Source organism: Bombina bombina, chromosome 4, assembly GCF_027579735.1.
Source record: "Bombina bombina isolate aBomBom1 chromosome 4, aBomBom1.pri, whole genome shotgun sequence".
Taxonomy (NCBI): domain Eukaryota; kingdom Metazoa; phylum Chordata; class Amphibia; order Anura; family Bombinatoridae; genus Bombina; species Bombina bombina.
Genome location: NC_069502.1, coordinates 780894620 through 780918115, shown reverse-complemented (window position 1 = coordinate 780918115; position 23496 = coordinate 780894620). Strand labels below are relative to the sequence as shown.

The window sequence follows — 23496 nt, the reverse complement described above, 5'->3', positions numbered from 1 at the left end:
TAGATGAATTCACGCAAAAGGAACTATGTCCATTGCCGCTACCATCAAACCTATTACTTCCATGCACTGCGCTATGGAAGGAAGAGGAACAGAATGAAGTATTTGACAAGAGTTTAGAAGTTTTGATTTTCTGGCCTCTGTCAGAAAAATCCTCATTTCTAAGGAGTCTATTATTGTTCCCAAGAAGGGAACCCTTGTTGACGGAGATAGAGAACTTTTTTCTACGTTCACTTTCCACCCGTGAGATCTGAGAAAGGCCAGGACAATGTCCGTGTGAGCCTTTGCTTGAGGAAGGGACGACGCTTGAATCAGAATGTCGTCCAAGTAAGGTACTACTGCAATGCCCCTTGGTCTTAGCACCGCTAGAAGGGACCCTAGTACCTTTGTGAAAATCCTTGGAGCAGTGGCTAATCCGAACGGAAGTGCCACAAACTGGTAATGCTTGTCCAGGAATGCGAACCTTAGGAACCGATGATGTTCCTTGTGGATAGGAATATGTAGATACGCATCCTTTAAATCCACCGTGGTCATGAATTGACCTTCCTGGATGGAAGGAAGAATTGTTCGAATGGTTTCCATTTTGAACGATGGAACCTTGAGAAACTTGTTTAGGATCTTGAGATCTAAGATTGGTCTGAATGTTCCCTCTTTTTTGGGAACTACGAACAGATTGGAGTAGAACCCCATCCCTTGTTCTCCTAATGGAACAGGATGAATCACTCCCATTTTTAACAGGTCTTCTACACAATGTAAGAATGCCTGTTTTTTTATGTGGTCTGAAGACAATTGAGACCTGTGGAACCTCCCCCTTGGGGGAAGCCCCTTGAATTCCAGAAGATAACCTTGGGAGACTATTTCTAGTGCCCAAGGATCCAGAACATCTCTTGCCCAAGCCTGAGCGAAGAGAGAGAGTCTGCCCCCCACCAGATCCGGTCCCGGATCGGGGGCCAACATCTCATGCTGTCTTGGTAGCAGTGGCAGGTTTCTTGGCCTGCTTTCCTTTGTTCCAGCCTTGCATTGGTCTCCAGGCTGGCTTGGCTTGAGAAGTATTACCCTCTTGCTTAGAGGACGTAGCACTTGGGGCTGGTCCGTTTCTGCGAAAGGGACGAAAATTAGGTTTATTTTTGGCCTTGAAAGACCTATCCTGAGGAAGGGCGTGGCCCTTGCCCCCAGTGATATCAGAGATAATCTCTTTCAAGTCAGGGCCAAACAGCGTTTTCCCCTTGAAAGGAATGTTAAGCAATTTGTTCTTGGAAGACGCATCCGCTGACCAAGATTTTAACCAAAGCGCTCTGCGTGCCACAATAGCAAAACCAGAATTTTTCGCCGCTAACCTAGCCAATTGCAAAGTGGCGTCTAGGGTGAAAGAATTAGCCAATTTGAGAGCATGAATTCTGTCCATAATCTCCTCATAAGAAGAAGAATTATTATTGAGCGCCTTTTCTAGCTCATCGAACCAGAAACACGCTGCTGTAGTGACAGGAACAATGCATGAAATTGGTTGTAGAAGGTAACCTTGCTGAACAAACATCTTTTTAAGCAAACCTTCTAATTTTTTATCCATAGGATCTTTGAAAGCACAACTATCTTCTATGGGTATAGTGGTGCGTTTGTTTAGAGTAGAAACCGCCCCCTCGACCTTGGGGACTGTCTGCCATAAGTCCTTTCTGGGGTCGACCATAGGAAACAATTTTTTAAATATGGGGGGAGGGACGAAAGGTATACCGGGCCTTTCCCATTGTTTATTTACAATGTCCGCCACCCGCTTGGGTATAGGAAAAGCTTCGGGGGGCCCCGGGACCTCTAGGAACTTGTCCATTTTACATAGTTTCTCTGGAATGACCAAATTCTCACAATCATCCAGAGTGGATAACACCTCCTTAAGCAGAGCGCGGAGATGTTCCAATTTAAATTTAAATGTAATCACATCAGGTTCAGCTTGTTGAGAAATTTTCCCTGAATCTGAAATTTCTCCCTCAGACAAAACCTCCCTGGCCCCCTCAGACTGGTGTAGGGGCCCTTCAGAACCAATATCATCAGCGTCCTCATGCTCTTCAGTATTTTCTAAAACAGAGCAGTCGCGCTTTCGCTGATAAGTGGGCATTTTGGCTAAAATGTTTTTGATAGAATTATCCATTACAGCCGTTAATTGTTGCATAGTAAGGAGTATTGGCGCGCTAGATGTACTAGGGGCCTCCTGTGTGGGCAAGACTGGTGTAGACGAAGGAGGGGATGATGCAGTACCATGCTTACTCCCCTCACTTGAGGAATCATCTTGGGCATCATTTTCTCTAAATTTTGTGTCACATAAATCACATCTATTTAAATGAGAAGGAACCTTGGCTTCCCCACATTCAGAACACAGTCTATCTGGTAGTTCAGACATGTTAAACAGGCAAAAACTTGATAACAAAGTACAAAAAACGTTTTAAAATAAACCGTTACTGTCACTTTAAATTTTAAACTGAACACACTTTATTACTGCAATTGCGAAAAAGTATGAAGGAATTGTTCAAAATTCACCAAAATTTCACCACAGTGTCTTAAAGCCTTAAAAGTATTGCACACCAAATTTGGAAGCTTTAACCCTTAAAATAACGGAAGCAGAGCCGTTTTTATATTTAACCCCTTTACAGTCCCTGGTATCTGCTTTGCTGAGACCCAACCAAGCCCAAAGGGGAATACGATACCAAATGACGCCTTCAGAAAGTCTTTTCTATGTATCAGAGCTCCTCACACATGCATCTGCATGTCATGCTTCTCAAAAACAAGTGCGCAATAGAGGCGCGAAAATGAGACTCTGCCTATGATTAGGGAAAGCCCCTAGAGAATAAGGTGTCCAATACAGTGCCTGCCGGTTATTTTACATAATTCCCAAGATTAAAATAATTCCTCAAGGCTATGGAGTATAAAATATGTTTATATATAAATCGATTTAGCCCAGAAAATGTCTACAGTCTTAAAAAGCCCTTGTGAAGCCCTTTTTTTCTTTCTGTAATAAAAATGGCTTACCGGATCCCATAGGGAAAATGACAGCTTCCAGCATTACATCGTCTTGTTAGAATGTGTCATACCTCAAGCAGCAAAAGTCTGCTCACTGTTCCCCCAACTGAAGTTAATTCCTCTCAACAGTCCTGTGTGGAAACAGCCATCGATTTTAGTAACGGTTGCTAAAATCATTTTCCTCTTACAAACAGAAATCTTCATCTCTTTTCTGTTTCAGAGTAAATAGTACATACCAGCACTATTTTAAAATAACAAACTCTTGATTGAATAATAAAAACTACAGTTAAACACTAAAAACCTCTAAGCCATCTCCGTGGAGATGTTGCCTGTACAACGGCAAAGAGAATGACTGGGGAAGGCGGAGCCTAGGAGGGATCATGTGACCAGCTTTGCTGGGCTCTTTGCCATTTCCTGTTGGGGAGGAGAATATCCCACAAGTAAGGATGACGCCGTGGACCGGACACACCTATGTTGGAGAAAAGAGATAGCAATCTAGACTTAAAATGTCATATCAGCATTCCAAGATTTAAGCCTCAAAACTCTTGTAGCTAAAAATAGCTAAAGACATAGATCTAACATCAATCTTGATGATATAAAAAAATGGCATCAGAACTGATTAGTATGTTGCAGTAAGCGAACAATACTAGATAAATCAGAATCCAATTCTTGTTGCACTAAATCTCCAACAAAAAAGTTGATGCAGCTGCAACATCAGCCAAAGAAAATTGCAGGCTTGAGACGACCTGAATATATTCCATAGGAATAGAGGTACGTTCAGCAAGAGTAGAAATAGCCCCATCAACTTTGAGGATCTTTTCCCAAAACTCTATAAAAATTGCTGGTAAAAGGATACAATTTTTTAAACCTTGAAGAAGGAATAAAATAAGTACCCGGCTAATTCCATTCCTTAGAAATTATAAGAGAAATAGCATCAGGAATAGAAAAAAAACCTCTGGAGTAACCACAGGAGGTTTAAGAACATAATTTACTAGTTCTAATATCAAGAGGACTAGTTTTCATGATATCCGAAATAATGAACACTTCTTTTAACAAAGAACGAAAATACTTCATTTTAAATAAATAAGTAGATTTGTTGGTGTCAATATCTGAAGAAATATCTTCTGAATCAGATAGATCCTCATCAGAAGAGGATAATTCATTATGTTGTCGGTCATTTGAAATTTCATCAACCTTATGAGAAGTTTTAAAAAGACCTTTATATTAATTAGAAGGCAGAATAGCAGCCAAAGCCTTCTGAATAGAATCAGTAACAAATTCTTTAAATTACATAGGTATAACATGTACATTAGAAGTTGAAGGAACAACAGGGAATGTACTATTAACTGATGAACACAATATCTGCATGTAAAAGTTTATCATGATAACCAATACAATGGCATTCGGAAAAAAAATGCACTTAGCTTTAGTAGAACCGACATCAGGAAGCAAAGTTCCAACAGATACTTCTGAGGCAGGATCAGATTGAGACATCTTGTAAAATGTAAAATAAAAAACATATAAAGAAAAATTTGTCAATTTCCTTATATGACAGTTTCAGGAATGGGGAAAAAATGCAAATAGCATAGCCCTCTGACATAGAAAAAGGCAAGAGACAAAAAGCAATGGGGCAAATAATTAAAAAAAATGTAGCGGCAAGTATGACGCACAACGTAACTGAAAACATTTTTGGTGCCAACCATGTCCGGAAATGACACACTTGCGTCACTAACAACGCAACCCTGTGTGAACCTCTGCATCAATTACGACGCCGGAAATGACGAACTTGCATCAACGGACGTGCCTTTCGCGCCAATAAAAACGCAATAAAGTGCAGCATTTGGCGCACCCGCGAGCCTAAGTCAGCGCGCAATTTGAAACAAAGTAGTCAATTGAAAAAAAGACTAAAGCCCAGGTAAGAAAATCATTTTTTAATATTAACTTCCCCAAATATGAAACTGACAATCTGCAAAAGGAAATACATGAACCTGACTCATGGCAAATATAAGTACAATACATATATTTAGAACTTTATATAAATGCATAAAGTGCCTAACCATAGCTAAAGGTGTCTTAAGTAATAAAAACATACTTACCAAAAAGACACCCATCCACATATAGCAGATAGCCAAACCAGTACTGAAACAGTTATCAGTAGAGGTAATGGTATATGAGAGTATATTGTCGATCTGAAAAGGGAGGTAGGAGATGAATCTCTACGATCGATAACAGAGAACCTATGAAAAAGACTCCCGTTAGGAAAATCATTGCATTCAATAGGTGATACTCTCCACGTCCCTCTGACATTCGCTGTACTCCGAGGAATCGGGCTTCAAAATGCAGAGAAGCGCATGTCAACGTAGAAATCTTAGCACAAACTTACTTCACCACCTCCAGAGGAGGCAAAGTTTGTAAAACTGAATTGTGGGTGCGGTGGGGGGTGTATTTATAGGCATTTTGAGGTTTGGGAAACTTTGCCCCTCCTGGTAGGAATGTATATCCCATACGTCACTAACTCATGGACTCTTGCCAATTACATGAAAGAAAGTATATTTCTATAACAGTGTTGGTTATGCAAAACTGGGGAATGGTAAATAAAAGGATTATCTATCTTTTTAAACAATAACATTGTTGGTGTTTACTATCCCTTTAAAAAAAGATAGATATTCCCTTTATTACCAATTCACCAGATTTGCATAACCAACACTGTTATATTAATATAGTTTTTACCTCTGTGATTACTTTGTATCTAAGCCTCTGCAGACTGCACCCTTATTTCAGTACTTTTGACAGACTAACATTTCAGCCAATCAGTGCTGAATCATAAGTAACTCCACGGGAGTGAGCACAATGTTATCTATGTGGCACATCTGAACTAGCGCTGTCAAAATACACTGAGATAAGAGGCGGCCTTCAAGGGCTTAGAAATTAGCATATAACACTACCTAGGTTTAGCTTTCAACAAAGAATACCAAGAGAACAAAGAAAATTTGATGATAAAAGTAAATTGGAAAAGTGTTTAAAATGGCAAGCCCTATCTGAATCATGAAAGTTTAATTTTGACTAGACTATCCCTTTAAGATATTACATTTCTTTCAAGTATTTCTTTTATCCTTAGAAAAAAAAGCCTGCTTTAGTGCTTTTCCTATCCAAACAGTATAATATACCTATAATTACTTTAGTGTATCTAGAAATGAAACATTCATTTATGCAAATGATTTGATTTATTGTAGAATCATGTATTTTAAAGGTGCACTCTTAGTGAATTATTTGACAATTTTTTTAAGATAAAAAAAAAAAAAAATCACAGAGCTAATAATACATTTAAAAATACACAATTCAAATTACAAAAAAAATAAACTAAAATCACCTCATAAGAATTAAACAAACAGTGGACAGAAAACTAAAAGCCTGAAAACCCAAATTTTCAGTTGGTATAATTGTGTTTATCTATAAATGTATGCTAACCTGATAAATATATTTGTTTCTTAATTGTGAGAGTACACAGTCCATCACTGGTAGGATACATGGAAAGACAGAAATATCCCTAACAATTTTAGAGCTTTGCTCCTCCCACCCAGCATAACCTAATTCCCTCAAAGGGACACTAAAGTCAAAACTAAACTTTCACAATTCATTTTCAAAATGTGCTAAATCTCATATGCACATTTTCTGGAACACTAGTTTGTACTGAGCATGTGCAAGAGTTTACAGTATATACTGTACGTATATGCGTTTTGATTGGTTAATGGCTGTCACATGATAAAGGGGCAAAAAAATTGAAGTAACTTTGAAATTTGTCAGTAAAAATCTACTACAAGTCATATTCCTTTGTCTTTACATTAAGCATTTGTTGATTATGCATTATGATTTCTACTACATATAAATTGGTCCTTTAAAAACATATAGCAATGAGGAGAAGATAATGAAAAGGGGCAGGAAAATAAAGCAGGAAGGGGGGGGGGGCAGTTGAACTGCAACTCAGAAACCTGCCTTCCCCAAACATAAAAAAGGGAATTATGTAATTCTATACTAAACAGAGAAGTTTATGAGACCACAAAAGAAAAAGCAGGAGACTACTCAGAGATAAAGGAACCCAAAACTATTCTACCAAAAGCTGCCTCAGTCAAGGCAAAACATTCAGTGACCAAATGTGGCAAAGGTATAAACAGCAGACCAAACAGCCACCTTACAATTCTGGTCTATGGAGGCCTCATTACAGAATTACTCGGCTGAGTGTAGCTACTGATCTGTTGAATTAGCCGCAATCCTCTCACCTACTGTATAAGCCATTCTACTCAAACCATGCTACCAAAGTGCCATTGGCTAGAAAAATGCAGAGGAAGTACTAAAAGATTTAGTCATCTGTACATAGTATTTTAAAGCTCTTGCAACATCTAAATTGTGCAGGGGTATTTTCTTGTCTGACTGAGACAAAGAGAAAGATACTCAGGAAAGAAGGAATACTCAGACCTCAAAACAGCCATATCCTTATGAAAGATGAGCAAAAGGACACAAAACCAACATTGGATAAACTCATCCTAGAAAAACCACAGAACTTTAGGTATTCTGATGACTTACAGCAGTAACATTTTGGTGGATTTTTCTATTAAAGGGACACTAAACCAAAAAAATGTATTTAATAATTCCGATAGAGCACTCAATTTTAAGCAACTTTCTAATTTACTCCTATTATCAAATGTTCTTCGTTATCTTGCTATCTTTATTTAAAAAGTAGGTATGTAAAGCTTAGGAGCCGGCCCATTTTTGTTTCAGAACCTGGGTTACATTTGCTTACTAGTGGCTAAAAGTAGCCACCAATAAGCAAGCGCTATCTAGGGTGCTGAACCTAAAATGGGACGGCTCCTTAGTTTTACATCCCTGCTTTTAAAACAAAGACAGCAAGAGAACGAAGAAAAATTAATAATAGGAGTAAATTAGAAAGTTGCTTAAAATTGCCTGCTCTGTCTGAATCATAACATAAAAAAAAATGGGTTTAGTGTCCCTTTAAGAGGCATTCGAGCCTGAAGTAATGAATTAAAGGGATGGGAAAGTCAACATTAAACTTGCATGATTCAGATAGAGTATGTTATTTGAAGACACTTTTAAATGCACTTCTAATTTTCAAATGGGCTTCATTTTTTTGTTATCCTATGTTGAAAAAGAATACGCTCATATCCCACACTAGTGGAAGCTGCTGCTAATTGGTGCCTGCACACAATTGTTTCTTGTGATTGGCTAACTAGATGTGTTCATCTAGCTGCCAGTAGTTCAATGCAGTTATTTAAGCATTGAACTATCGTTATTTAAAAAGCAAGAATGTAAAGCTTAGGAGCCGGCTTATTTTAGGTGAAGCACCATGGATAGAGCTTGCATATTGGTGGCTGACATTTAGCCACCAATAAGAAAGCATAACCCAGGTTCTCAACCATAAATGGGCCGGGCTCCTATGCTTTACATTCCTGCTTTTAAATAAAGATACCAAGAGAATGAAGAAAAATTGATAATAGGAGTAAATTAGAAAGTTTCATAAAATTGCATCCTCTGAGTCATTAAAGAAAAAATCTGGATTTAGTATCTTTTTAAGCTTTAAAAGCTAAATATGTAAGAAATGCATTCTGTTTCAAGTTAGCAACAAAAACACAACCTTGAAAAACTAAGGATGAGTTTGCAGGATGGTAATAAGCAATGCTATGGAATTGTTAGGGGTTTTACCTTTTGCTGGGTAAGGAAATATTCCACAAATGATGGATTGTTGACTCTCACCATTTTAAATGGAAAGCAGAGTCAAAATTAAGCTTTCATGATTCAGATAGAGAATATAAATGTAATCAGTAATTCAATTAACTTTGTTCTCTCTGTATCTTTTGTTTGAAAGAATAACTAGGTAGGCTCAGGAACAACAATGTATTACTGGAAGCTAGCTGCTGATTGGTGGCTAACCAAAAAAAGTCTTTTTTCATTGGTTAATCTGATGTGCTTAGCTAACTCCAAGTAGTGTTGCACCTTAAAAAAATAGATAGAAAGAGAATGGAGCATATTTGATAATAGAAGTATACTGTAAAGATGTTTAAAATTGGATGCTATGAGGGCGTGTCTGGGTAGTGGCCATGATGGGTCGCAATATCTGAGGCTGCCGAGGTGATCCCCAGAATCTGCTGATTATCTGTTGGAACTTCCAGTATCTGTATGCGACAGCTGGTACTTATCTTGCTGAACCCAATGATCTATATGGATTACTGTATTTATGCGCCCTCAGCCCAGATCCGGAATGTTGAGAACTTAGGCCACGGCCTAACATTGAGGCCACAACAACCAACCCCTACCAACCACCCCCCCCCCCCCGCCACCACCGGTTACACAGGTCAGACATTAACTTTTAGACTGTCGCATATCCACTAACCATGGAGGAATCTTTTCTTGCCATCAGATTTTCATCATAGCCGCCAAACAACTTTTGCAATAAGATGGATGACCTGAGCTTTTCCCTGCATGTTAACCGTGCTATATTAGATCGACCCCCACTGAGTACAGAGCCACACAAGGAGAATACAGGGCTGAGAAGTACTACCTTTGAAATCTTCTACCTTACTCTTGTTGGAGTTGCCTATCGAGTTGGGTCAGGAAGCTGAGTGACATGTTAAACAAGACCGGAGGCAAATAAGCACTCCTAGACATCCAATAGGTCCATGTATAAAAGGAATCCAAGACAGCTATACTATTTTGGTAAAATTGCCAGACATCCATCGGTCAACAGCCTACATTTGAACATGGTATGGAAGATTCATGCACTGACTACCAATGCTGCAACATTGTTATAGCCTTGTCGGGGGGGTGCGGCCGACACCTCAATAGACTATACCAATATGCCCCACAGCTTAGAGGTGGCAAACCAAAATTTGCTGCAACAGGCATTGCGGATGAGATGCTTCCTGAAGAGAGAGATCAACAGCAGTTCACTAGGACTCTTGTGTTCAGCTTGTATTTCAAAGCGTTCAGACAAGGCTTCCCCTAATCACCTGAACATTATGGAACACTGTATGCAGAGAATTGGCATTGGATAGATAAGAATATTACGATGATGGTATTATGACTCCCCCGCCCCCCCCCCTTGTTTATTGTTCATAATATCTTGGGGATATGGACATAATCACAGTATCTTAAATAGGCAAAATCGAACACTATGTTTTGACTTTACAACTCCCACAGTCGGTGGTGGTCAAATTTCACCAAATGCTATGATGCTATATGCCTCATATAAGGTTTGGCACTGTTTATTTACAAAGACTGTGTACATAAGGTAATATCCTAATTAAGGAGTCAAATTTCATATCCTAAAAAAAGGCTTGGATAGTGCCATCTCAGCAAGCAAGGAAAAGGATAGTGATTCTATCCATATTAGCTTGAACTATATTAATCTGTATTTTGAGACACATAATAAGCTCACTGCAACCTCTACTGCTAGAAGCTGAGTTTTCTCCTTGTTGAAAACTGGGAAACATGTTAGTTTACATTAGCTAAGGCTAGAGTACCTGGGTGTTTATTCTGATCTCCTGAATATTCCATCAGAGAGCCCAAATCATATATAGTGAAGCTATGTACTGTTTTGTTTTCTATACCTTTACAGAGCGTATAGCTGAGACATGGCACCTGAATTAGACACATATCTAACATATCTTGTACACATATTTGACTCAAGGCATATTTATCTCCACTTAGTAGTATTATTTTTCAGATAAATGGTTCACAAAGCTTCCATAACACTGTTCTAGTTAGGTTTACAGATAGAAGAGCACTTCCAAGGTAAATTGTTCCCTAAAATATAAATTGTCAGATTATATTAGAATGATAACAAGGAGTAAATCCACAAATGAATGGGCAGATATTCTGACTTGTTTTTTTTCCTATTACTTTAACACTAGTTGTCATCTTTATAATAAGGTTGCAGTGTATAATAAAGGACATTAGAGTGGGCTAGAAATACAAATATGAGTTTCATACACTAGTTATAACAGTCACCTCCAGTTATTGTCGTTTTTAATACACCTAGTGTCTCTTGGGAACCAATGGCCCATCAGATATAGCTATTATCCCATAGAAATCTCCTTTTTTACCCACCTTGTCCATGGCTTGGCTGGAAATCAGGCTTCTTCCCATATGTTTCATACATATTGATATAAGATGATAATTTTGTCTTTTTATTTTACTTATGCCTATTCTTAGAAACCATTGTACATTATATCTACACCACCTGTTTAGCCAAGTTGTCTAATGCTTCATATAATATTATTGCTACTATTTAAAGGTCCAAAAGTGACCTTCTGTACCACTAGTTTCCTCTTATTACTGTGTAAAATCCTAACTTTTCTAACAACATCCAGCTGCATTTATAGAAATTACATCTCTACGTACTTTGTTGTCATAATACTACAATGGATAATGTTTAATATTTTATTTTTGTAACTTGTTTATTTAACGTTGTATCGCCCAACAACCTCAATAAAAGATTCAAAAAAATTGTATGCTTTATCTAGCATATAAAAAAAAAATTGGGTTTCGTGTCCCATTAATAAAGAAAATACCATGTTTGTGCGTTGTAAAGAATGTAGCTGATAAACTATTTTCTATATAAAATAAATTTAAATAAACAATATTTAATAAGTTATATGGGCAATAATAGAAAACTCGTGTGGTACAAGCACAGTACAACTTCTGTGCTAACCAGAAAGAAAACAGAGGTGCGCCTATCGACAAAACCACAGATAATAATGAAGCTTATAAATGCAAATATCAACCCTAATTACACTCAATGGAATATGGTTAAAGAAATATTGATATATTGTAATAATAGATGTAATTTCCAACAAAGGAAAAAAGATGGGGAATCACAGTACTTGTAAAAAATCCCTCTGATAGATACTCTGACCGATATTAGTCAATATGGAAAAAGTCCATCAACCGAATGATAAGCAGCTCTCTCCAAGATGTATGCAGAAATTATGAATGTCCTAAAAGACAAGAAAGAAAGAGAGGCGCTCTTGGTGCAGCAAGTTCCAATCAGCACAACAAACAGTAATCCAAGGAGTAGGTAGTATACTCACAAACAAATATGCACATGCAGTGCAATAATGGGCGGACCGAAACTTCAGAGCCGTTCGGCTGACTCCCCAGTAGCAACTCTGCCAGGCGACGGTAAAACACTAGATCGTGGATACAGGTATCCAATCCTCCGTGACACCCAGGGGTAATCGGCTGGGGAATAAGTGTGATGTCCACTGACTGCTGTAGGTAACAAACGATTTTCCAGAGCAAGGAAGAGTGGTAAAAAATCTGTTTTATTAAAAACACTTTAAAAGTTGCTTTGCAACGCGTTTCTCGGCTAGCAATGCCATTTCATCAGGCTACCTGGCAGAGTTGCTACTGGGGAGTCAGCCGAACGGCTCTGAAGTTTCGGTCCGCCCATTATTGAACTGCATGTGCATATTTGTTTGTGAGTATATTACCTACTCCTTGGATTACTGTTTGTTGTGCTGATTGGAACTTGCTGCACCAAGAGCGCCTCTCTTTCTTTCTTGTCTTTTAGGACATTCCTAATATGGGCAATAATAATGCATGATAACATAAAGACACAGATAAACTTAATTCCTTACTTTCATATTTTGCCCCATTTCAAATGAAAATTCCACATATGACATATGAAAGGCATATGAGTAGTGTGGGATCAAATTGAAATGCTATAACATCATTCAGTAATACACTAGACATATCTGGATTACAACAACATGACGTTATATAATAATGAAGTGTGAAATAATATTTACCTGCAATATTGCAAGAAGGAAGCTTTTAATAATTTTGTCTTATCATCATGTGCTATGTCTTCAGATTTTGAAATGCCTATTAGGTTACCCTAAAGTGGAATAGAACAGAAAACAAACGTAAATTTATGATGTATCAAATGAGTTAAGTTTAAATTGACATATTGGGCTCAATTTATCATTCCAATTCTCTCCTATATTTTCTCCTAAAAGTTCTCATGACAAATAATGCCCCTAGTTATCATTCAAAAATGCGCCTAAAATTGGGCAAGTTTGACCGTAAAATTCTCCTACTCACTCTCCATGGAGAACATGTTCTCCAAAAAAGGGTTACATTAGATCTTTTTAGGGCTCCATTTATCAATCATTTGGAGAATTCTCCTTTCTGTTCTTCTATCAGTTCTCCACAGCTCTCCTTAGGAGAGGCGCACATATGCGCCCGTATTTATCATAAAAAAGTTGTTTTTTTCTCCATAGGAGAGCTGAGCAGAACTAATGATAAATTTCTCCAGTCGGATTAGTGTCTTCTCCTCATTTATCACTAAAAATAAGCAACTATTCTCCATGTCAATCATATATAAACCAATAGAAACCTTTATACAGCCTTCCTAGTAGCTTTGTTAACGCCCCTCTTCAGCAAACTTTCATATAAGAAAATAGATCTACATTTTCATTGTTTTTAGCGCTTTTTTATACCTTATTCTTATGCCCCAATAGATATCATTTTTGTGCTCTGTTATATATTATTTTGGCGCTCCATTATATATATTTTTTTCACTCCATCATAAATTATTATTGCACTCCAATAACCATTATTATTGTGCTTTGTTATAGATCATTTTGCACCTTGTAGAGCCCTTTTTTGTGTGTAACTGCTTCGACAACTGGTAGAGAATAGATTTATAATGCTGTTCTCCACTGTAGCTATGGAGAACTTTAATGCAGGAACTTGCAGGAGAACTTTCAGTCCTCCACAGGAGAATATAAATGATACATTTGCAACTAGGATAATTATGAGGAGAACTATATGAAATACGATTAAAAAGATCTAATTAAACCTTTTCTTGGAGAACATTTTCTTCAAGGAGAGTGAGAACAGACTATAATTTTACAGTGGAACTTGCCCAATTTTAGTCGTATTTTTGAATGATAAATAGGGGAATTATTTCTCAAGAGAACTTTTAGGAGAAAATATAGGAGAATTTGAATGATAAATGGAGTCCTAATTGATATTTCATATAATTCTCCTCATTAATTCTCCTAGTTACAAATGTATAATTTATATTCTCCTGTGGAGGACTGAAAGTTCTCCTGCAAGTTCCTGCATTAAAGTTTTCCATAACTACTATGGCAAACAGCATTAGAAATCTATTCTCTACCAGTTGTAGAAGCAATGTTACAAAAAAGGTAAAATAATATATAATAGAGCACAAAAAATATATATTGGGGCATAAAAATAAGATATAAAAGAAGCGTTACAATTGAAGCACAAAAACAATGAAAATGTAGATGTATTTTCTTACATGACAATTTGTTGAAGAGGGGCATTCACAAAACAAATAGTGACAAATAAGGCACAGATATTAATCCGACTGGAGAAATTTATCTTTAGTTCTCCTCAGCTCTCCTATGGAGAAAAACAAACAAACTTTTTATTATAAATATGATAGCACAGGTGCGCTTCTCCAAAGGAGAGCTATGGAGAACTGAATGGAGAAAAGAAAGGAGAATTCCCCAAATGATTGATAAATCAAGCCCATTAAGAGGCAGGTAGTTTCCAAACGTCTGTAAGAAACTATTTCCTGTAAATACATTGTCCTTTTTGTGGTCTTCAGTTCAAAGTACAGCTAATCTTAGACCTACTGAGAGAGAGAAAAAGTGCCTTCTTAAAAGAACATTATATTATAATAAAGATATATCTGTGTATGTATTGCAAAGTTTTTGTAATTGTGCATAAATATTTTTTAAATATTTAAACTACAATCGGATTTATTTACATATCTTTACACTGAATTTCCTGCTCCAGTAGAAACACTGTTTCAATGCTGAGGGACATGCAGATGTGTCCTACTGTGTTTTAATGCTACTAAGAGTATAGTAGCACTTGCATAAAGGGATCTGAGATAACATGTATATAGGAAGCAGAAAGATTGGCCATCATACAGCTTATTTGCATTTCCTTACCATGCAGAGGTTTTCTATGAAGGTATGCGTGAGTGTGCTAAACAATGATCTATTGTGTGTTTCCTTTCAAAACTGAACAAATTAGCATTCATTTTAAATGCTGCTTGTGAAAAGAGAAACAAATTAAACTGAAAATCTATAGAATGTGTGCAAGAAGTTCAAGTGGATACCTTTTGTTCCAGCTACTATCTCAGTAATATATCATATATATGGCCAAGTAGAGATGAAAAAACTAGAAAAATAGGAAACTGCAAATGAAGGGCACATGGACTCATTATCTTGAAAGAAATGAATTTACTGGGTAAGTATAACTTTTGTTTTCTCTTTCATAAGATGGTGGTCAACTGCGGGATCTTAAACTTAAGCAGTGAAGTCTATGAGACCACCATGAAATAGGATGGGACAATATAGGTAAGATAGACAGGCTACCGATTAGCTTCAACCGCAGGCAGAACTTTTCTTCCAAAAGACACCTTCAGCAGAGGCATACACGTTGAAATGGTAGAATTTAGCAAATGTATGCAAGGAAGACAAAGTAGCTGCTTTGAATATCTGATCCAATGAGGCTTCATTACTTAAGGTCCAAGATCTAGTAAAATGAGCAGTAATACGCTCAGGGGTGTATCTTCCCCATAACCAAATAACCTTCCAAAGTAACAGTTGAAAATCCAACCCATGCATGGGTTCAAATTAGGGTTGCACCAATACCATTTTTTTAAGACCGGAGTACAAGTACCGATACTTTTTGACTCACCGATACCAATTACTGATACTTTTTCTTGTCATGACCGTTTACCAAGCACAATACAGACTAATGATTTAAGATCACTTCTTTATAATTATGAACTGTATCTCAAAAGACATTTTTAAATAATAAAACAGATTTATGTGCTTGTTGTCACAAAGTTCACAGAACATTTTTATAAATAAAAATATTACAACATAATAATAATAAATAACAGCTGCAGCAGCTGGAAAGCTACAATTTAAAGGGGTGATTACTGGATGCAACTGGGTTGTAGGGTGCCTATATAAAACTCATCAATCTGACATTTGTACTTAATACAAAGTAATATAATTTCGTTCTGAAAATAATATTGGGGAAGGAGTATCCCAGTAATCCCCTTAGAGAAAAATGGGGCATTTGCATTTTACTTTACTCCCAGTCCAGCCCTGGCTAAGGATGTTCCTCAGAGTACAGTATGTTTTGACCATAATTATGCAAGATGAGAACTAGCAGTGTAACAGGCAATCTAGCAATTAGAATAATTTTTCAAAAGTTAGTGGCAAGTTCTTATTAAGGAACAGAAGCATCTCTGCATGTTCAGCTATAAGTCTGTTTCTGCTATCAGTAAGGACGTTTGACACTAAGCTGAACAGTCTCACTTTTCACACTACTGCATTGGTCAAAAAGATATTTTTGGGCCATTAAACCTCAGTTTATTAACTGCCCAGTACTTCAGGGGTTTGTCTGAATGAGGTACAGTGATCTCTCCCAGGCAGGCTTCCAGCTGTATAGTAGCAGCTTTTGGAGCACTGTCCTGACGTGCAATAATATAAATAACAGCAATTTGTATTGGCAGAACATAAGTGAACAGTTTTTAGTTAAGTCTCCACTGCAGCTTAAAATTAAATGGGAACATGCAGTTTGAAAAATGCCACAAGATGGCGTATGGGTAGGAATTGGAGGTATCGGTTTAAGTATCTGTGGATTTGCACAAGTACTCATGCAAATACTTGGCATCGGCACCGATAGTAGTATTGGTGCAACCCTAGTTCAAATGAAAGAAAATTGAAGCACCCTAAGTTGTAATCAAGGCCTATAGGAAAGTCTAAATATCAGGGAACTTAGCACTGATATTTAGCGCTAAGTTTTTTTTCTAAGTTCCTTCTGATCCTTAAAACAAACTGGCTGACAAGCCCTTCTCAAGGACCTTAGCAATCTGTGCTCCCTACACTGTCTAGGACCCCCAGACTGCACCCCAACTCAAGAGGCTGGCATCTGTGGTGATCACCATCCATGTCGGCAGGAAAAAAAAAAAAAAGGCCTACTGAAGAAGAGACAGGTACGTCTGCCGCCATGTCAGGAGATCTGAGACAGATCCTTGGTATCTATGTTCTACTGCTGCACCATTTACAGTTGTAGGGGACATAGGTAGAATTTAGCAAATGGAATTGCATTTGGGGCTGCTACAATGAGACTAACCAATTCCATGCATTCATGTACTGAAGGAAGAGGAGTTGTAGAAGAGCACATGACTTCTGCAACTTGAGCCTGTGTTGATCCGTGAGTTTCATTGACACTGAATCTATTATGAAAACACAGGAAAGAAACCCTGTTCTGAGGAATAAAAGAGCTCTTTAGAAAGTTGATCTTCCAACATTGAATAAGAAGAAACTGGAAACTATGCTTGTATGTTCCTTTGTCATTTGAAAAGAGGGTGCCTGTGCAAAAATTTCATGTAGACATGGAGCTACTGCAATTTCCTGAGTTCTCAATATAGACCATAGTTGCCGTTGCAAGACCAAAGGGAAGCGCCAAAAAATGAAAATGCCTGTTTAAGGGCCAGATTACGAGTGGCTAGAGATCGTAGGAGTGAGGAGCGTAAACCCGATTGCGAGATTGCAGTGTTTTTTACTCTCAACATAGCCCATATTTTCAATGGGCTATGTAGAGTGAAATGTGTGCTCGTATTACAAGTTGAAAGTAAATGTAAATGCTCAAAGGACTTTTTGTAGGACATTGCCCTAAAGTGATTTTGCTCTTCATAAAAAACAAAAAAAGCCCATCTAAAAAAAAAAAACTAAAATGGTTACGATATTCTAACTTCGGCTTTTTACACACATCAGGGTTTTTTTTTTCTTTTAACTCGAAATCTAGCCCTAAGAAAGGCAAATGTGGGAAACGTGGCCTGATCCCTTCGAATAGGGATATGAAAGTCTTAAATTGACCCTGCTGCACTAAAGGATGTATAGTGTGAATCGTCTCTATTTTGAAAGTCATAACTTTCAGGAATATGTTTATGAGATCCAAAATGGTCCTGAAGGGTCCTACTTTCTTTGGAACAATGAATAAATTGGAAGAGAACCCTTGATTCTGTTCCTCTACTGGGACGGAAGTGTTTACTCTTAGTTTCCAGTTCAGTTACACATGGCAAGAAAGCTTTGAACTTTAAAAGATTTGCGTGGGACATGAGATCTTCCTCAGGCTCATGGAGGATGTGACCAGATGCCTATACGGTACATTTTGGAGATGATTTTTAGTACCCAAAAATCCTGAAACGACTTCTCCCAGGCCTCCTGAAAAAGGGTCAGTCTGCCCCACACCAAAACTTTGACTTGCTTGCTGGCCACAACATTTTGCAGATTTGAAAAAGGGAGAAGGTTTCTTGGACTGTTTGGACCCTAAGATGACTTGAAGGTGTCTGACTTTTGAGTATTGTGGAGGAAATTCTTTGAGTCTTAACTGACAAACGGAGCTATACAGTGGATTTAATCCTGCCCTTATTTTTGTCTTGCGGCAGGAAATCTCCCTTACCTCCAGTGACTGCAATAATAGCATCCAGTCTTGATCCAAACAAAACCCTTCCTTGAAAAAGAAGGGAAATAAGTCTGCTTTTAGATACCATGTCAGCAGTGATAGTAACACTAGGGGTGTTGAAAATAATCGTCAGCCAGATGCATCGAGATGCAGACTTGAATGATGCTTCATCGATGCACTGAAGTTGAGAATCTATTTCAGAGTGACGTCATCACGCAACATCACGTGACCCTGCGCTCATTTCACCGCCACACCAAGTCCTGCGTCTTTTTGGTTCAGTCGCATGTCATGCCTGCGCTCTCGCTGCTGCTATTGGTTGGGACAGGTATAGCAGGTTAGATTGGGTCTGGAGCAGTCATTGACCATGCTTCCTCTCGGTATTGGCAGTCGTTTATGGCATTTGGCCGCGGATGATTCCTGGAACTGAGGTGGAAGCTGGTGTCAGTGCTGTGATTCTGTTGTTCAGCAGCACCAAATGCCAGTGGTTATGGTGGAGGATCCGGTGCAGAAAGTGCAAGTCTCTGAGGTGAATGGGAAAGTAGGGTTATAGAACACAGGCCCCATGATGCACACAACAATTGAGGAATATATTGTGATATCTACATTGTCATCAGAGACAGATGAGAGTTATCTGTTATACATGGGGAAACAACTGTTAAATTGTATATGGTGTAGCCTATGAATGTATCCAATGTATGTGATTAACACAATGTGGGCTTTGGGGTAGTCAAACTTCTCTAAAGCTTAAAGGCATTTGGATAATTAAACACATGAGAGGTATGCAGTAAAGCTTTGGAGTAAAATAGTGCATGTGGTGTTGGGTATATAGGCATTACAAATTATGGGGACCCCAAAACCTTTGGAAAATGCACTCTGTACTAAAGGATAAACCATCACCAGCTGGGCATCCAGACTAGGTTATGGGGTTACCCCATGGGTTACTTAATACTTGTTGGGCATCTAGTATTAGCTGTGGAGTAACCCAAGCCTGCTGGCCAGATAGTATTGGCTAATGGTGTTGAAGGCCTGTAAAGAATAAGGCAAAGGCTATGTTGCATACCAAGGCTTGTGGGGCATGAAGCATAGTCTGTGTTACAACCCAAGGCCTTTGGGACATGTAGCATAGACTGCAACGCAATACAAGGTCTGTAGGCCAGGCAACTTAGACTATTTGGTAACCCAGCTCCTGTATGGCATACAAGGTAGGCTACATTGCAATGCAAGGCCTTCAGGATGTGAAGAGTAGGTTATTTTACAACCCGAGGCCTGTGGGGCATGCAAGGTATACTACTTGGTAACCCAATGTCTGTGGAGGGTGCTGGGTAGGTTTTGCTGGAACCTGCTTTACAGAATAAGCAGCATAATTCACTTGAAACACAAGCCTGAAGGACATACATGACAGGCTGCTTGGTAATGCAATGCCTGTGGGGTTTGCAGGGTTCGTTGATTGTAAATAAAACATCTGTGGGCTTTACAGGGTTGGCTGCTTGGTAACGCACAGCCTGGGGGGCGTGCAGGGTTGGCTACATTTATTTTAATGTTTACATTTAAATATTTTATGAAGTACACTGCAATACTACTTAAAAGGACAGTATACACCAATGTTCCTATAACTGCATGTAATAGACTACTATAAAGAAGAATATGTACAGATACTGATCTAAAATCCTGAATAAAACATTTTAAAAACTTACTAAGAAGCTCCCAGTTTAGCACTGTTGATGAGGTTAGCTTGAACACCCAGTGAAAGGGTCTGGGTAAACAAAAAAAAGCAACCAACCCCCCCCCCCTCTTCCCAGCATATGAAAAGACAGATAAACAGGAGCCTGTAGGAGACTGTAAAAGCACGTATACATCTGGCACTGTAAGGCTTGGTAAGGATCCTGAAAATCAGCACAAAAAAAAAAAAAAAGCAAACACAAATTATGCTTACCAGATAATTTAAATTTCCTTCTGTATAAGGAGTCTCCACGGCATCATTCCTTACTGTTGGGAAATACTGAACCTGGCCACCAGGAGGAGGCAAAGACACCCCAGCCAAAGGCTTAAATACCTCTCCCACTTCCCCCATCCCCCAGTCATTCTGCCGAGCGAACAAGGAACAGTAGGAGAAATATCAGGGTATAAATGGTGCCAGAAGAAAAATATAATTTAGAGGGCCGCCCATCGGAGAACACGGGCGGGGGCCGTGGACTCTCCTTATACAGAAGGAAATGAAATTATACGATAAGCATTATTTAGGTTTTCCTTATTAATATAAGGAGAGTCCACTGCATCATTCCTTACTGTTGGAATGATGCAGACCTTCTGTCCCTTACGCTTCCCAGAACAGACAACAAACAAGGACGAAGTTAGTCTAAAATCCTTAGTAGTCTGAAGGTAGAACTTCAAGGCTCGAACCACATCCAGATTATGAAGCAAACGTTCCTTTGCAGAAGCAGGATTTGGACACAAGGAACGAACCACAATCTCTTGATTGATGTTGGGGTCTAACACAACCTTAGGAAGAAAACCTAACTTAGTACGAAGGACAGTCTTATCTGAATAAAACACCAGATAAGGAGGCTGACATTGCAAGGTGGCAATCTCAGATACTCTGCGCGCAGAAGCAATAGCCAGTAGAAAAAGAACCTTCCAGGACAACAATCTAATGTCAATCTCATGCATGGGCTCAGACGGCAAAACCTTAAAGGGACACTGTATCCACATTTTTTCTTTTGTGATTCAGATAGAGCATGACATTTTAAGCAACTTTCTAATGTATTCCTATTATCAAATGTTCTTTATTCTCTTGGTATCTTTATTTGAAATGCAAGAATGTAAGTTTAGCTGCCAGCCTATTTTTGGTGAACAACCTAGGTTGTCCTTGCTGATTGGTGGATAAATTCATCCACCAATCAAAAACTACTGTCCAGAGATCTGAACCAAGAAAAAAGCTTAGATGCCTTCTTTTTCATATAAAGATAGCAAGAGAAAGAAGAAACATTGATAATAGAAGTAAATTAGAAAGTTGCTTAAAATTGCATGCTCTATCTGAATCACGAAAGAAAAATTTTGGGTTCGGTGTCCCTTTAAGAACAAGATTTAGACTCCAAGAAGGAGCCTTAGATCTAAACACAGGTCTAATCCTAATCAGAGACTTAACAAAGGACTGTACATCCGGAAGCTTGGAGAGCCTCTTGTGCAGTAAAACAGATAGGGCCGAAATCTGTCCCCTCAGTGAACTGACAGAAAGGCCCTTTTCCAATCCATCCTGGAGAAACGATAGGATTCTGGCAACCTTTACTTTATGCCAGGAAAATCCACGCTCTTCACACCAGAATAAGTAGGTTCTCCACAACTTCTGATAGATGCGACGAGTAACCAACTTAACAACTTGAATGAGAGTATCAATCACACTATCAGAAAAACCTCTCTTGGCTAGAACTAAGCATTCAAACCAGAACAAACCCAGAAGGAGCTAAGCCTTCAGAGCAATGAAGATTGCTTGAAGTTACAGAATGTTGATCGGAAGGGAGCGTTCCTCCTGAGACCATCTTGATAGACTTGCTTCAGTAGTCACAATCTCCCAGGATGATCTTAAGAAGGATGTCCCTCGAGTGATTCTCTCGACAGGTTATCCAGAGAGATCTATTGAGACAGATCCAAATGATCGCCATTCCACTGGCTAAGCATGCACAGTTGCAGCAGTCCGAGACGGAACCTAGCAAAGGGAATGATGCCCATGCTGGACACCATGAAACCAATTACCTCCATACACTGAGCCACAGTGGGCCTTAAGGAGGTCCGAAGGGCAAGATATGCTTTAGTTAGCTTGCAACATCCTCATGGATGCAACTTCTCTGGTCTGTTAGAAATATCCTCATGGATATGGAGTCTATGATAGTACCCAGGAATTTTACCCTGGTGCTTGGAATAAGAGAACTCTTCTCTAGATTTATCTTACATCCATGAGATCGAAGAAGAGAGAGAAGAGATTCTGAATGGTCCTCCGCCAGATGAAAAGATGGTGCTTGTACCAGAATATCATCCAAATAGGGAGCTACTGCTATACCCGGGTTCTGGCAACAACTAGAAGAGCCCCTAGAACCTTCGTACAAATTCATGGAGCTGCAGCTAGACTAAACGAAAGTGCAATGAACTGGAAGTGTGGTCCAAGAACGCTAACCTTAGGAACTGGAAGTGATCCTTGTGGATTGGAACGTGACAGTAAGCATTCAGATCTATAGTGGTCATGAACTGTCCTTCCTGAACTAAGGGAAGGATGGACCTTATCTCCCATCTTGAATGAGGGGACGTTTAGAAATTTGTTTAAACACTTTAGGTCCAGAATAAGGCGAAAAATTCCCTCTTTCTTTGGGACCACTAACAGGCTTGAATAGTATCCCAAACCTCTTTCTGCGATAGATACCGGGACAATGACCCTAAGGAGGACAGATCCCGCACGCACCATAGAAAGGCTTCCCTCTTTACTTGTCTGGAAGACAGGCTTGAGAGGAGAAATCTGCCCATGGGTGGATGAGACTTGAAACCTATCTTGTATCCCTGAGCTATGACCTCCAGCACCCATGGATCCTACATGTCCCTGAACCAAGCTTCTGAAAAGAGCAACAGCATGCCCCCTACACGAACCAGCGCCGGATCGGAAGCCGCCCCTTCATGCCGATTTAGTCTCAGCGGGCTTCTTGCTCTGCTTGGATTTATTCCAGGACTGAGCTGGCTTCCAAGAGTTCTTGGTTTACTAGGGCTTAGCGGAGGGCTGCTGTCATTGGGATTTATAAGAATGAAAGGAACGAAAATTAGAACTTTGTCCCTTAGACTTTTTATCTTGCGGTAGGAAGGCACCCATGCCCCAAGTAAAAGTGGAGATAATGAAGTCCAGGCCTGGACCAAATAAAATCTTTCCTTTAAAGGAAAACCTTAGCATTTAGGCGAATAATCTGCATGTTT

The 23496-nt window shown here is 38.8% G+C and overlaps 1 protein-coding gene across 1 annotated transcript in view; it reads right to left on the bottom strand.

Moving 5' to 3' along the window:
- The window catches only part of NUP133 (nucleoporin 133), a 750179-nt gene that overhangs the window by 470485 nt on the left and 256198 nt on the right, over window positions 1–23496 (bottom strand). The window contains exon 11 of the mRNA XM_053712280.1: window positions 12825–12913. Coding sequence (XP_053568255.1) covers window positions 12825–12913 — 89 coding nt within the window. The remainder of the gene's footprint in view (window positions 1–12824; window positions 12914–23496) is intronic.